We start from the raw sequence: 13722 nt of genomic DNA, 5'->3' as shown, positions 1-13722 counted from the left end.
ATTGTACTCTAACAATATTTCATTCCACGTATCGGCATTAACAACATTTCATTAACATTAGAATTTTCTGTTTTGCGAAAAAAGTTGTATGGAAAAAAGTCTTTTTTTGTATTGTTACGATACTTAACAACCTATACAATTCAATGTGAAATGCTCATTCACATTTGATTCTATTGTTAGAAACATTTAATTCTATTGTTTTTCTATTGTTATTTTAACATTGAATTCTATTGTAAGAGCATTGTTTTCAATGGTTCTGTTACATTAGAATCCTATGTTTTTCTATTGTATTTTTTATCCGGGTGGCCGAATCGATACAAATACTGTCTGGAGCATCCATGACCTGACAGAAGAACTGTGTATTGCTATAAAAATTCAGATCCTAAAAAATTTATACCAAGCGTGTACTATCGCAGAGAAGCGGACTCCTGCGAGTACGCGTGGTGGCAGGTGGCAGCGGTGGCAGAGGTTTAGCTTTGTTTTTGTTTTCATGGTTCACCGCCAGAAGTTTGATTTCAAAAACCCGGTAAATGTTTTAAAAGCTCCTTTTTTTTATTTTTCGGGCAAAAATGGCACTAGTTTTGTGTGATGAGGCGGATCATTTCGAGGAAGAGCCGGATTTTACGTGCGCTGATGCAACCGAACGCTGCAGTAAGCTGGTAGCCGATAAAGTGCCCCACAAGAACGTCGAGTATGTAGTTCTTTCCCGTATGTACCGCCAGGAGGAACTAACACCGACTCTACCGAAAGACCCGGCTTGCAATCCCAAGTGGCCACTGGCGGCGTACTGGCCGGTATATGTGGCCAACTTCAAAACAACCTGCCTATCCGACGAGGTGGTTTTCGAGGAGGTTTCAAAGTTTTTTGCCCACAATGGCTTGCTTACGAGAATGATTTTCCCGGGCAATCGAGTTGATGTGTCCTCTCTCGGGGATGGGTTTACTTTCAACAGATACCAGCGAAATTCGATGCTATTCGACATGCTGGTTTACTTCGTTTCCAAGGAGGATGCCGAACGAGCGATTGCCACGTGTCATCATGTGTCCTATTATGGGTATAAGCTTACTGTCCTCCCGGGACGGGTTCCGGTCTATTACGATGAAACGCGAAGTATAAAAGTGCCTCACATAGAAGAAATGTATCCCGAGGAACGTCAAATTGAGGAAGACCTGTCGAGGAATGTTTCCGTTAATTTCGTGGGACGATATCCGAACAATTCCGTTGGGGTTGAGTTCCACTCCACCGAGGATATGTTCGCTGCAATCGGAGCCCAAACGCGATGGGGACCACAACGGATGGCGCCCAACACGATGAAGCAGCGCTTCATTGAAGGCAAGGTAACGAACGACATCCGGAAGACGATCGAAGCGGACCCCTCGTGGATGGACATGAAACCGGGTGCGGTCGTGCTGCGCTGGCTGCTGGAGGGTTACCGGCCGTTCGTCAATTTAGACTGGCAGAATCACACGGCGCACGTCATGACCGACACCAATCTGGACTATCTGCGACTGAAGGAAAAGGCGGAACAGCAGACGAAGCCGGAAACCCGCGAGAAGGAGTTGGAGAAGAAAGAGCTAGCAGTATTGAAGCAAATCGAAATGTTTAAGGCTAAGTTTAGCCGGCATCGGCAAATGAATGGCGATTAATTAGATTAGTTAGGTTCAATATTTTCAATTTAATGCAAGTTCCAAAAGAAATATCTCAATAATTGAACTCTGATAGATTGTATGTTTTCCGAAATCCATGTTTCATATAAATTAGGAGAATTTGGGAATGGCTTCCCTCTATCATTCTCCAAAACAAGTTTAGCTAATTGAGATATCGAAAGAAGGTTTCAATGATTTATTGAGCAATTAAACTTTGGGAAACCCGTTTGTTGTCCATTTAGTCGCAGAATGAGTTGGATCTACGGCGCCTTAAGGGCTGTTTGCAGTTCAGAAGGAATTTTATGGCCTATCTTGATGCATGGGAAATTCCTTGCCTGAATCGCCCAAGAAACCGTTTTTCTTCGATCGTAGTACGCAGTTGCGAAGGAATGGCAGTTCAAATGGCAGTCACTGTGAAAAGTTTCTGCCAGGAATCGCTCAAGAAGTTTCTTGAGCGATTCCTTTTGAACACGAAACTGGGCTTTAAGGTAAAAAATTAGGGGTACTCACTAAACAGATTAAATTGCTGCGTAAAGGGTTGTTTGCAGCTCAGAAGGAATTTCTCGGCCTATCTTGATGCATGGGAAATTCCTTGCCTGAATCACCCAAGAAACCGTTTTTCTTCGATCGCAGTACGCAGTTGCGAAGAAATTACAATTCAAATGACAGTCACCGTAGAAAGTTTCTGCCAGGAATCGCTCAAGAAGTTTCTTGAGCGGTTCCTTTTGAACTCGAAACTGCGCTTAAGCCATGATTTTCTGCTTATTTGAAATGTTTCATGATTTTGCGGATGAAATAATCAAAGATTGCCTTGGTGATCGCGACGTTTAAACAGTTTACGCTGTTAAGTGAATCCCCCTATTATGCTTTTGGTAACTCGATTCGGATAAGTGCATTATTGTAGCTCTTAATTAGATGTGATAGCAGAATAAACTCGACTGATCGGTTAGAGGAGCGAATTATTTCTAATTTAAAATGCAAGCACAGACAAACAGACGTCTCACTCTCTCATTTTCCTTTTCTAACGGACTTGTTACGATGAGGATGCCCTGGAAGCCCAAATGAAGCTCATCGAGGAAGAGAAGGCGATGAAGGAGCAGGAGCTGAAAGAACAAGATGAGCTGAAAAGGTGGGAACGGGAAGAAGAACAGCGCCAGCTCGAGGAGAAGAAGCAGTTAATGGAAGAACAACGAAGACTTCGCCAGCGAGAGTTGGAAGAGAAACGGGCGTTGTTGGCGAAGCAGCAAAGTATCCGGAGGGAATCAGTGGAGAAAAAGCATGAATATTAATCAAACGGATGTCGGAGGCCGGTTGCGGATGCGGCAGCAGTTCGTGCTCGATCCCTGATTCACGAGAGAAAGTGAAGAGCTGGCTAGCAGGTCGAAATCCTGACGGAAGATCTTTGGGAAAGATGGTGGAGGAGCAGAAAGCAAATACAGGCCTTCACCCGACGGCTCCCCAAGACCCGTTGGCATTCCAACTACCCCCATCGCAACACAGGGTTGCGCAGCTCACGCAAGCGGATCATCATTTGCAGAAAAGAAGCCAGCCTCAAGGACTGCAGCAAGTTCGCTCCGAAACAATCGTTCAGCCGTTTCAGCAGTTTGTAGCAAGTTCCCAGCCTCAACTCCAACTGAAACAACGGACAAACCAGTCCACGCACCAACAGATGTACCAGCCCATTTGCCGGTCATTGCAGCAAACCCAACAGTCAGTTCAATCACGCCAGCCTCCCCCACTGCAGCCAACGGGCCGTCCATTGATACAGCAGCAATCAGACGGCATGGTTGCCCATGGCACACCGCCCGAGCAGCAGTATAGGGCACTGCATGAAACTCTCTCCCTCTCTTTCACTCTTACAGAAATTTTGTAAACAACAAGGCCAAGAAACGTCAAAATCCCATACAAAATCATAACAATGCAGTGCCCTATGGCGGACATAATCAGCCGGATGCGATGCGGCCTTCGGTGGTAATCGAACAACCATTTCGACGCTATGCAGTGATTCCCGAGTCAAGCTGCCCAGTGAACTCTCCTCAGTACCACGGTCACTCGAATCTACGAGAAGATTGGCAGTCCCATCGACGCCAACAGGACATCGTGCCCTTGCAAGATCTAACTCAGCAAGTGACCATAGCTGAACAGCCCGTCGTTCTTCACTCGCAGCAGCTCGCAGCACGGCAGGTAGTTGGGAAACAGTTGCCCCGATTCGACGGCAACCCAATTGACTGGCCTATGTTCATCAGTAGCTATGAACAGTCTACTACTGCTTGTGGCTACACGAACGCTGAAAATCTAATTCGGCTGCAGCAGTGTCTGACAGGACACGCAGAAAGGAGTCAGTTTGTAGCAAACTTCTGCTACCAGAAAGCGTACCCCACGCTATTGAGACGCTTCGCATACGCTACGGGCGACCGGAGCTGCTGCTCAAATCACTCCTTGAAAAGGTTCGGCGTACATCAGGACCGAGGCAAGACAAGTTGGAAACAGTGATAGAATTTGGATTGGCAGTCGGGAATTTCGTCGACCATCTCCGGGCGGCGCAGTTGCAACAACATCTCTCCAATCCCATGATGATGCAGGAGTTAAGCTGCTAGTACACAGGGTCAAATATTTGTCCGAAAAGAAACCAATGATCAAACATCTTGTTTGACTCGATCAAATTTTCATTAGTGTCAAACTGATGTTGTTTCTTGAGTTCTTTCCTTGTCAAATATTTGACCCTGTGTACTACTGGCCTTAGTTGACAAGCTTCCAGGTTCCATGAAAATGGAGTGGGCTACCTTCAAGAGTCAGCAACCGCTGGCTAATTTGGAGACTTTCGGGCTCTTTATGGAAAGACAAGTCAATGCGGCGAGTGCGGTGAGCTTCGAGCTTCCCGTATAAAAACGAACCATTGAGTCTATTGGAAAAACTGTAGAAAACCATTAGATTCTTATGTTAACAATGAATTCTATTGTGTATGCACTGTGGAATACTTGTTTAAATTTGATTCGTTACAATAGATTAACATTAGATTCCATTGTTACAGTATTTTCTATTGGCAAACAATAGATTAACATCAGATTCTATTGTTTTATTTCATTTCACCATTGTTTTTAGCGGTTTTAGCAATTTTGGATTTTCTCCTTTACTGTGCCGTCCACAAATTACGCAACGCTTTTAGCACAGACAAACAGACATACTACTCAAATCGGAATCATCGCACGATTTAACGGTCATTTTGAAAATATAGTGTGGTTCGGACTGTGCTCGCATGTGTCATGGTGGCGCTGCTGTGCCTCAATTTTGCAGAGAAATGAACGCGACGCCGATCAATGTTTACATAAAATGACTCAATCATGAACCTTCATTCATGTTTTATGAATGGATAACGCCTCGGGGGAGTCCCCGCATAGATAAATACAATTTGCCATGTGCTCCAAACAGTAAAACACTTCTTACTGTTGAGGTTAATCTACCCCATATTGTTGCTTTTACGTTGAACAATGTGGAACCTATAGCTCTGAACAATAAATTACTATTTGTTGGAGTCATACCAAAGAGTAACAATGTGACATAATGTCTACACATTGTTATATGATAAGGAGACGAAAACTCGTGAGAAATAGTAGAAATATAAATTTACCCCATGTCATGAGGTTGATGTTTATAATTGAGCAACATACTAACACCATCACATTTCACTATATATTACATCTCCTTAACCATTTGGCAAAGAGTGCTGCGCATTAGTTTTTGTGAACAATCGTGTACTGACACTTTTCGTCGTTCTGCTGCAGTGAAGGTGCCAAAACTTGTTTTGTTTGCTCGCCGCGGACCCAACTCGCAATTTTGTTAGCGTCCGGTTTAAAGAAAATATCTGCTTCGTAGAAAATTGCAAGCTGAATTGGGACCAAGATCAGGAAATTTATCTGAAGCGATCCTTAAGTGCCACTAGCGGTAAGTATTTTGCCTAATGTAAAAATGGTTCATGCAAGTTTAAATTCAACATAACCAAATATTTTCTTTCTGCAGTCGGAAACATTTTCCCCCCGGAACATCGTCGTCGGCTTCGGCCGCATCGGCAACCAGTAGTCGACCACCGTAGACGGCACTGCGTCGCAGACAAACGTCATGTTCATTACCTTCCCTGCATCAACTATTATTGTGGAACCCGCCGCCGGATGTGTCGGTGAAAGATCCTTTCGAGATGGTGCTGAGCACTCGCCGGAGGAGGTCTTCGAAAACCCTTTTTTTGGTGAATGGGGTTGCGATTAATGTGCTGTTTATACGGACGACGACGAGGAAACCCGACTGCTGGTCAAGGTCAATCCGGAAGTGATCGCCGACCAGAAAGTCAACAAGCACTATCTTAAGGAATTTATCCCCAAAAATTTGGTCCGACGGTGTTCTTTGCCGGACGGCAAAAGAAGATTGGCAGGGAGCTGAATCAAATTCCGTGAGTGATCGATAGAAAGCGAAAGGTGCAAAGCAGAGTCGGGAGGAACGTTCGGTGTATGGAAGAAGGGCCACCCGTTTGTGCTGGAAAATCGTAGCGATTTGAAGAAGTTTTTGGGGTAAATGGAGACGATCGACAAATTAAAACAGGTACACCGGATGGTTAGGAACCAATTTAGAATAAGATAAATTTAATTATAATCATTTTTAATTATTAAACAATTAAGACAAATCATTAAAAACAAATTTTTACTATAAGGCAATTATGCTGCTATGCATGATCATATATACTGCGTATACAAAACAAGCATTAGTCTGCATCAAAAATTGTATCAGATGAATTTAAATGAAAAAGGATCACAATAAACTAACAATGAAGTACAGTAGACGTTCGATAACTGCAACATGTTTACGTTTCACTTAGCGAACGAAAATTCGATAACTGCAACGCCTGACAGTGTCAACAAGCCGTCAATTGACGTAAAATGAACGAAAAATTCATTCGACTGTTCATTAGGGCTAACATGGCGCACCATTTTGACGTTTGGCGGTGCGATAACTGCAAATTTGTTGCACTTACCGGACTTGCAGTTAAAAAGCATTGCAGTTAAACCGTTTGCACCGACCGAACGTCTACTGTAATTGTTTGCAAACTCGACTTGCTTAGCTCATTCAGAGCAATGCTTGCTTTGTATAAATACACAGTATATAATCATGCATTACGGCCTAATTGCCCATTACAGCTTAATTGGTTCATCGTTATTTTTAAGATAAAGATACATGAATAATACGGAATGTTGTTAATTTAGGCATACAGCACAATAAACGAACATTTTCATTTGATGTTACAATTTTCTTCCACATGTATGGTTGAACGATTTTATAACAATTTGACTTGCAATTATTGCTGCAAAAAATGAACAATATAACAACAATTTGGCTTGTTGTTTTGCGAAAATTTTGTTCGAGAAAAAGGCTGATTTTTTATTGTAACCTAACTTAACAGCCTATTCGTCATATTGTGAAAAGGCCCATTACAATTTGCCAAGGGGTATACTACAACATGCTTACATTACCATGTGTAGTGATGGTGGATATCATGTCATATTGTTCAGAAAAAGTCGCAAGTGGTTGTGAACAACATGTTAGATAGTACGCGTTTTGTTCACAACTATGCGGGTCGTCACCTGCAAAATTGTTACATCGAGCCGAGGGAAACAACACCTGCAACTGAATGCTTCGGATTGAGCATTATAGAGGGTGCTAGTGAGATGCCAAACGATGTTTTTGAAGCAATTTTCTTCTAAGTAGTATGTCTGTTTGTCTGTGCTTTTAGGGTAGAGGGAAGTACGGCCATACACTGAGGCAAAAAACCTTAAGAAGAACGTAAGATCCCCTTATGATTTGGCGACACTACGATTACTGTTGGAAGTCATAAATTTCACTTATGATTAAAGAGGAGAAAAATTCATATCCAATCACTTACCAATATCATAAGTTTCGCTTAAAAACATCATAGGATCAAAATTCTAACTATCGTATGTTTGCTCTTATTGAATTCATCTATTATTATGTATGGAAATCAAAATTATAAATTATGAATGTCATGTCCCAAAAGATATAATATTCGTGTTCTGCTTTATGGTTTTTGATGAATTAATTCCTTGATTAATTCTATACTAAATCATGTCATGTTTCTTGAATTACCGCGTAAGTAAAATGATCGATTTCTCTACATCGATTACTTGAAATAAAGCGTCAAGGAGCGTGTTTGTACTTTCGTTTGATGATGCAAGTTCTGCGTTCTGCAGTGGAAAAAAGAACAAACCGACTTATTTCTTGTCACTTCTATCAAAAAGTTAGCATTGATTAAGAAAGATCGATCGTTTTACTTACGTAATTCCATTTTTGATTTGGAAGCTGAATGTATGCATACTGAAGAATTACAATCAACTTGATTTTGTGTCCGGTTATTTCAAAAACTAGTCTGTGAGTATGTTTGCCTTTCCGTTTAAGACGCAGCTAACTGGGATCCATACCCTCACTGTGACGATTTTCATAAATTTCAATTATAACTTTTTCACAACCATGTCGCTTATGACGATCATAAGTTGTAGGTATGGAACGCGTGCACAACATTTATGAAATCAATAAGCGTGTTTTGAAACAGAAAAATCATCCGTTCATAAGTTGCTACTTTTGAAATTCCTAAGTGTTTTTGCCTCAGTGTAGACTAACTACGGTATGGCCAAGCGTTACGGCTCATATTAAAAAAAAATAGAATTTTCATACGAAAATCGTTACAAAGGGGAGATGGGGGGTCTTAAACTGTAGATTTTAGCGTTACGTAATAAATGGATACTGCCTAAAAGGACAGCTGAAAAAAATCAGTTTTGGGATATTTTTATTTTAACTGGAAATGAGTAAATTGTACACATTTTTTGTGCAATATTTTTTTGGTGTGTACATATAATCAACACAAAAACAAAGTGCCGAACGGTGATGTTTTTTTTGCAGCTCGATTTTTGCAATTAGTTACCAAAATCCGACCAAAATCAGTAAGTAAAGCGAAATTTATTTTTAAATAAACTACAACATAAAATTATATCACGGACATCATTGTATCTCCTCAGTTCTGGGAGACATCCGGCCGTCATGTCGAGGCTTTCCAACACCCCACTCCCGCCATCGTTACAACCAGCAGCAGCAGCAGGGCGTTTTCGTGTTCAACAAGCAAAACCGGTGCCGCTTCAGCCAGAAAGGTGAGGTTGAGCTCGCTTAGCGGATTTTGCGGATTTTCACCTTGACACGGAGGCATCGAGGCGCATATGGTTCTGGAGGAAGAGAAGCAGGTCTTGTGGAAGGACGTCGCGTCGCTTCGGACGCACAGATATTAACGGAGGAGTGTACCGAAATATGCCTCGAAATCGAGAAAGGCATTAGGTTAACTTGATAGGGACGGGGTTACGACGATTATTGGAATCCTATAGTAGAAATCCTAGGATTAAAGTTGAGGAGTTTCTAGCTGCCTCTATTCAGCATCTTAAGGATGAATTTCGACGAGGGAAGGCTGGCTTGACTGTAAGTATGTATAGTTAATTGTTAATAGGACCCTCTCCAAAAACTACGTCGACTCTTGAGAGGGATCTGAGATGGCCACTGAGAGTAATTAGGACAGCGTCATAGCCAAATTATTTACGTCGGCGGGAAATAATTCATTTTATTCGGAATATTTTCGGAAACATATTTTTCTTGAGTATTGCGCTTGAGGAACTTTCTTTAGATTAGATTGTTTTAGACACTATTCGTCATCGCCATACAACATTTTTACAATTTACTTTTATCAACTTTTCGCACATAGAAGCACAAACGAAGATACAGACGGAGCAGTAATCGTTTTTTTCGGTCGCACCTACTTTCGCACGCCCCTCTTGTGTTGTGTAATTTAGCGCTTTGGTGAGCTCCTCGAACGGGCGAAATGTACGAACTGTCAATGCATTGTCACTGAGCTAACTGTCAAGCGACTTGCTTGTTTATAAACATTAACAATTTGCTTTTTGCTCCAAAAATTTGCGATTTTGTAATTCATTTAACAAGCCGGTCAAGGTAGAATCCCGAAACACCGGAAAAATAGAACCTCCGGAGAGCCTCGGAACCTTCTACGAACGGGGTGACCGACGATGGGAACATTTTCAATCCGGCATTTGTGAAGTACGTGATGGCGCACGGACCGAACCGGCTAGGATCGCATCTGATCATGTGCGACGCAGGGTTCTTCGTGAATAACTCCCAGGAGATCATCTCGAAACAGCTGTGGTGCTGCTGACGGTGGCGGTAATCCGAGCAGGAGGAAACGCTATTATGAAGGTGATAATTTCTTGTCGGGAGAATCCACCTAACTTCAATCGTTTAAAATATTTTTTTATTTTTAGGTGTTTGATCTGGCGTACATTCTGACCGACTGCGATCATGACATTTTCCACCTGGTGGCCTGACGACGATGAAGAGGACACATTTTTTTCAATTTCAACAGTAATTTCAACGATGACTTGGCTTGCCGACAGATCCAGCCAGGGACTAAAGGGCTTCAACGACAACGATTGAGGAAACTGCTTTCGTCGTGAAAATACGAATCGACGACAGCTCACCGACGGCACCAAAGTGCTCCGAAGCGACTTGGACTTCGATATGGCGGAAACATCGCGGTTCTAGTCCCCGAGGGTATGGGATGTGGCCGTAGGTCGGACCGAATGCAATAAAACAACTTGATTGCTAGACGGTCAAATAACAACTAAATTTTATTCAAAAATTCAAATCTACAAACTAAAGTCATGGCATGCTGAGGTTTTCAGTCGCACCTTCAACACTCCTCCTCGACGGAAGAACACCAGCTGCCACGCGGAACCTCGTCAGCTTCTGGTTGGTCAATGGCTTCGTTAGCATGTCGGCAACCATGCTGTCGGTTGGACAGTATTGCACCGAGATCTTGCCCTCCTGGTACATCTGGCGAACGAAATGGTACTTCGTGTCGATGTGCTTCGATCGGTTGTTTACCTTACCGGATTCCAGCTGCTTCATGCACGATTGGTTGTCCTCATGAATACGAATAGGCTTCGCTACGTTCACGTCGAAATCGCTCAGCAACCGGTTGATCCACTGCACCTCTTGGCAGCACTCGGCGAGCGCTACAAATTCAGCTTCGGTGCTGCTCAACGCAACACATGTTTGCTTTCGGGATGCCCAGTGGATTGGTCCACCACCGAACTTCACCAGGAATCCAGAATTCGACTTCCGGGTTTTCGCATCACCGGCCCAGTCGGCGTCGACGTAGACCTCCATGCTCGCTTGTCCTGGCCCCAGTACAAGCTCGTGATCCTGGGTGAGCTTGAGGTACCGGAGGATTCGTTTCGCCTCCATCCAATCCGCCTGTGACGGGTTGCTCACTGATCGGCCAAGGATCGATACGCTGACCGCGATGTCCGGTCGGGTGTTCACTGCCACATACAACAAACCACCAATCAAGCTTGAGTACTGGTGATTGTTTGGTAGCTTCTCACTCTCCTCCTTTTGTTGCAGGTGGCCAGGGTCCAAAGGAATCTTCGACGACTTCGCTTCGGTCAACCCAAAACGCTCCAACAACGTCTGGATGTAGATCCGTTGATTGAGGGAAAACTGCTCCTCGCTGCGTCGGACTTGGATGCCCAGGAAATGGCTAATATCCCCCAACGATTTTACCGTAAAGCTGCGGTTTAGAGCTGTCATCAGTTCGGCGTACTCTTCTTCGGTGTGGCAAGCGATGACCATATCGTCCACATACACGACCAGATACGTACACTGGTTGCCTCGTCGTCGAACGTACAAGCACGGATCGTTGGCTGACTGCGTGAAGCCTAGCTGCTTCAGGACGCCATCAAATTTCCGGTTCCACACGTGTCCCGCTTGCTTGAGACCGTACAGACTCTTCTGCAGCAAACATACGGAGCTCTTGTCACCCACCTCGTAACCGGGCGGTTGCCGCATGTAGACCGTCTCATCCAGGTCGCCGTTGAGGTAGGCCGTCTTGACGTCTGCATGTTTCACCAGCATGTTCTTCGCACTGGCAACTGTGAGCAACGCCCTGAACGTTACCTGTCGCACTACCGGGGCGAACACCTCGTCGAAGTCCGTCCCGAATTTCTGGGAGAATCCTTGCGCAACCAGTCTGGCCTTGTACTGCGCAACGTTGCCATTCTCGTCGACCTTGCGCTTGAAAATCCACTTGCTGCCTACGGGTTTGCGATCAGCGGGCAGATTCGCCAGCTTCCAGGTACCGTGCATCTTCAGTGACTTGATTTCATCATCCATTGCAGCACGCCACTGCGCCGCCTCTGGACCGTTGACTGCTTCAGCGAAACTTCTCGGTTCCGCCACAAGCTTGCGCGCCATGCCGGTGGTCTCCCGGAATCGAACTGGTTTCTGTCCCATCGTGCTTCTAGTAGAACGCCGGAGTGGCATCTCTTCTTCTTCATTCCCGTTGCCATGGCAATCATCGTCGTCGAGCACATCTTCACACGGTGAGTCGTAAGATGAGGAATCGGACTCGTACTCCTCCTGAACCGAGGCATCATCATCGTCGGATTCGTCTTCCATAGCTGGTCGTGAAAGCACTGACTCGTACTCCACCATCGTCGCTGACGGTGACCGGTGCGTCGAACCCTCGTTTTCGACTTCGTCCTCCATTTCCACGAAACGTACATCACGACTGATGACTACCTTCTTCATCGCTTTGTCGATGAAGCGGAACGCCTTGTGGCAGTCCGAGTAGCCGACGAACGTCAACTTTTGCGCCTTCGGTGCCAACTTGCTTCGCTTCTCTTGAGGAATGTGAACGAACGCAGTGCATCCAAAAATGTGCAATCGTCCGTAATCCGGTTTCTTCCCAAACCAGAGCTCGAAGGGTGTCCTCTTGACGGACCTCGATGGTAGCATATTCTGCAAATGCACGGCCGTGTTGACCGCTTCCGCCCAGAACTCGTAGCCCATTTTCGCGTCGATCAGCATGCATCGAGCCATCTCGACGATCGAACGGTTTTTCCTCTCCGCGACACCGTTTTGCTCCGGTGCGTAGCCAGCCGTGTACTGGGGAGCGATCCTTGGAGCGATCCCATTGACACGATAGAATCGTCCCAAACGCTTCGATTTGTATTCGCCTCCCTGGTCGGAACGAATAACAGTCGGACATCTTCCAAATCGATTTTTAACCATACTCACGTAATCCTCTATTACATCCGCAGCTTCCGACTTCTTCTTGAGGAAATACACGACGGTGTACCGGCTGTGGTCGTCAATCATCGTGAGGAAATACCGCGAACCACCAGGCGACACGGTGTTCATCGGCCCACAGATGTCCGTGTGGATAATGTCCAGCACCTTCGCAGATTGTCGGTCCTCCTTCCTCGGAAATGGCAGCCGAGAAATCTTACCTTCGACGCAGCACTCGCACGTTTGGAACACGCTACATTTTTGGATGTTCACGCCGGTAGCCAAACCGTCATGCGCCGCTCGATGTATTGCATCAGGATCACGGTGGCCTAATTTGCGATGCCAGTGGTGGATGCAATTTTTACTGTGGAGGGACGCAACCATACCGCACTCCTTAGCCGTCTTCAACTGGTAGAGCCCGCCGATTTTCTTCGCTACTGCAGCGACAACACCGTTGCGTTGGATGACACACCCCCGGTGACCAGAAAATATTACCTCGGCTCCTTTGGCTACCAGTCTTCCGACCGATATCAGGTTCGACTCCAAATCCGGGACGTAGAACACTTCGGAAAGAATAATTTCTTGTGGCTTACCTTCTTCATCCTGGCAGAATAGGCGCCCCGAACCGACACCTCTCACCAACGTCTCGTTTCCATCGGCCAGCGTGATGGAAATCCCCGTGCTTGGCTTCATCTCGTCGAAAAACGCACGGTCACAGCACATGTGCGATGTTGCTCCAGAGTCGACGATCCACACGTTCGATGCTCTCTCGGTCGCAGCAACCATGAATGCGAATGGCGTTGCCATGCCAACCGTCGCCTTCGGTTTCGATTTTTTCGTCGTCACGTGGCTCTGGCTAGTACCGCCATTTGTGGGTTCTCGTCCAGCTCTTGAC

General features: G+C 45.1%; 1 protein-coding gene and 1 long non-coding RNA gene across 2 annotated transcripts; both read left to right on the top strand.

Moving 5' to 3' along the window:
• The first annotated feature begins 456 nt into the window (after positions 1-456).
• On the top strand, positions 457-1713 carry LOC109401507 (uncharacterized). Its single transcript, XM_019674085.3, has one exon. It carries the CDS (start codon positions 570-572, stop codon positions 1644-1646), a length of 1077 nt encoding a protein of 358 aa, XP_019529630.3. The 5' UTR covers positions 457-569; the 3' UTR covers positions 1647-1713.
• A 6845-nt stretch (positions 1714-8558) lies between these two features.
• LOC134289717 (uncharacterized) lies at positions 8559-10374 on the top strand. Its single transcript, XR_009998634.1, has 3 exons — positions 8559-8644; positions 8720-9953; positions 10019-10374. It is a non-coding gene; the product is annotated as an uncharacterized LOC134289717 (long non-coding RNA).
• The last annotated feature ends 3348 nt before the right edge of the window (positions 10375-13722 follow it).

The sequence above is a fragment of the Aedes albopictus genome, chromosome 3, assembly GCF_035046485.1.
Source record: "Aedes albopictus strain Foshan chromosome 3, AalbF5, whole genome shotgun sequence".
Taxonomy (NCBI): domain Eukaryota; kingdom Metazoa; phylum Arthropoda; class Insecta; order Diptera; family Culicidae; genus Aedes; species Aedes albopictus.
This window is presented reverse-complemented; position numbering and strand designations above follow the sequence as displayed.

Excerpts from the sequence above, each read along its gene's own strand:
- LOC109401507 (XM_019674085.3), top strand. The coding sequence starts at position 570 with ATGGCACTAGTTTTGTGTGATGAGGCGGATCATTTCGAGGAAGAGCCG.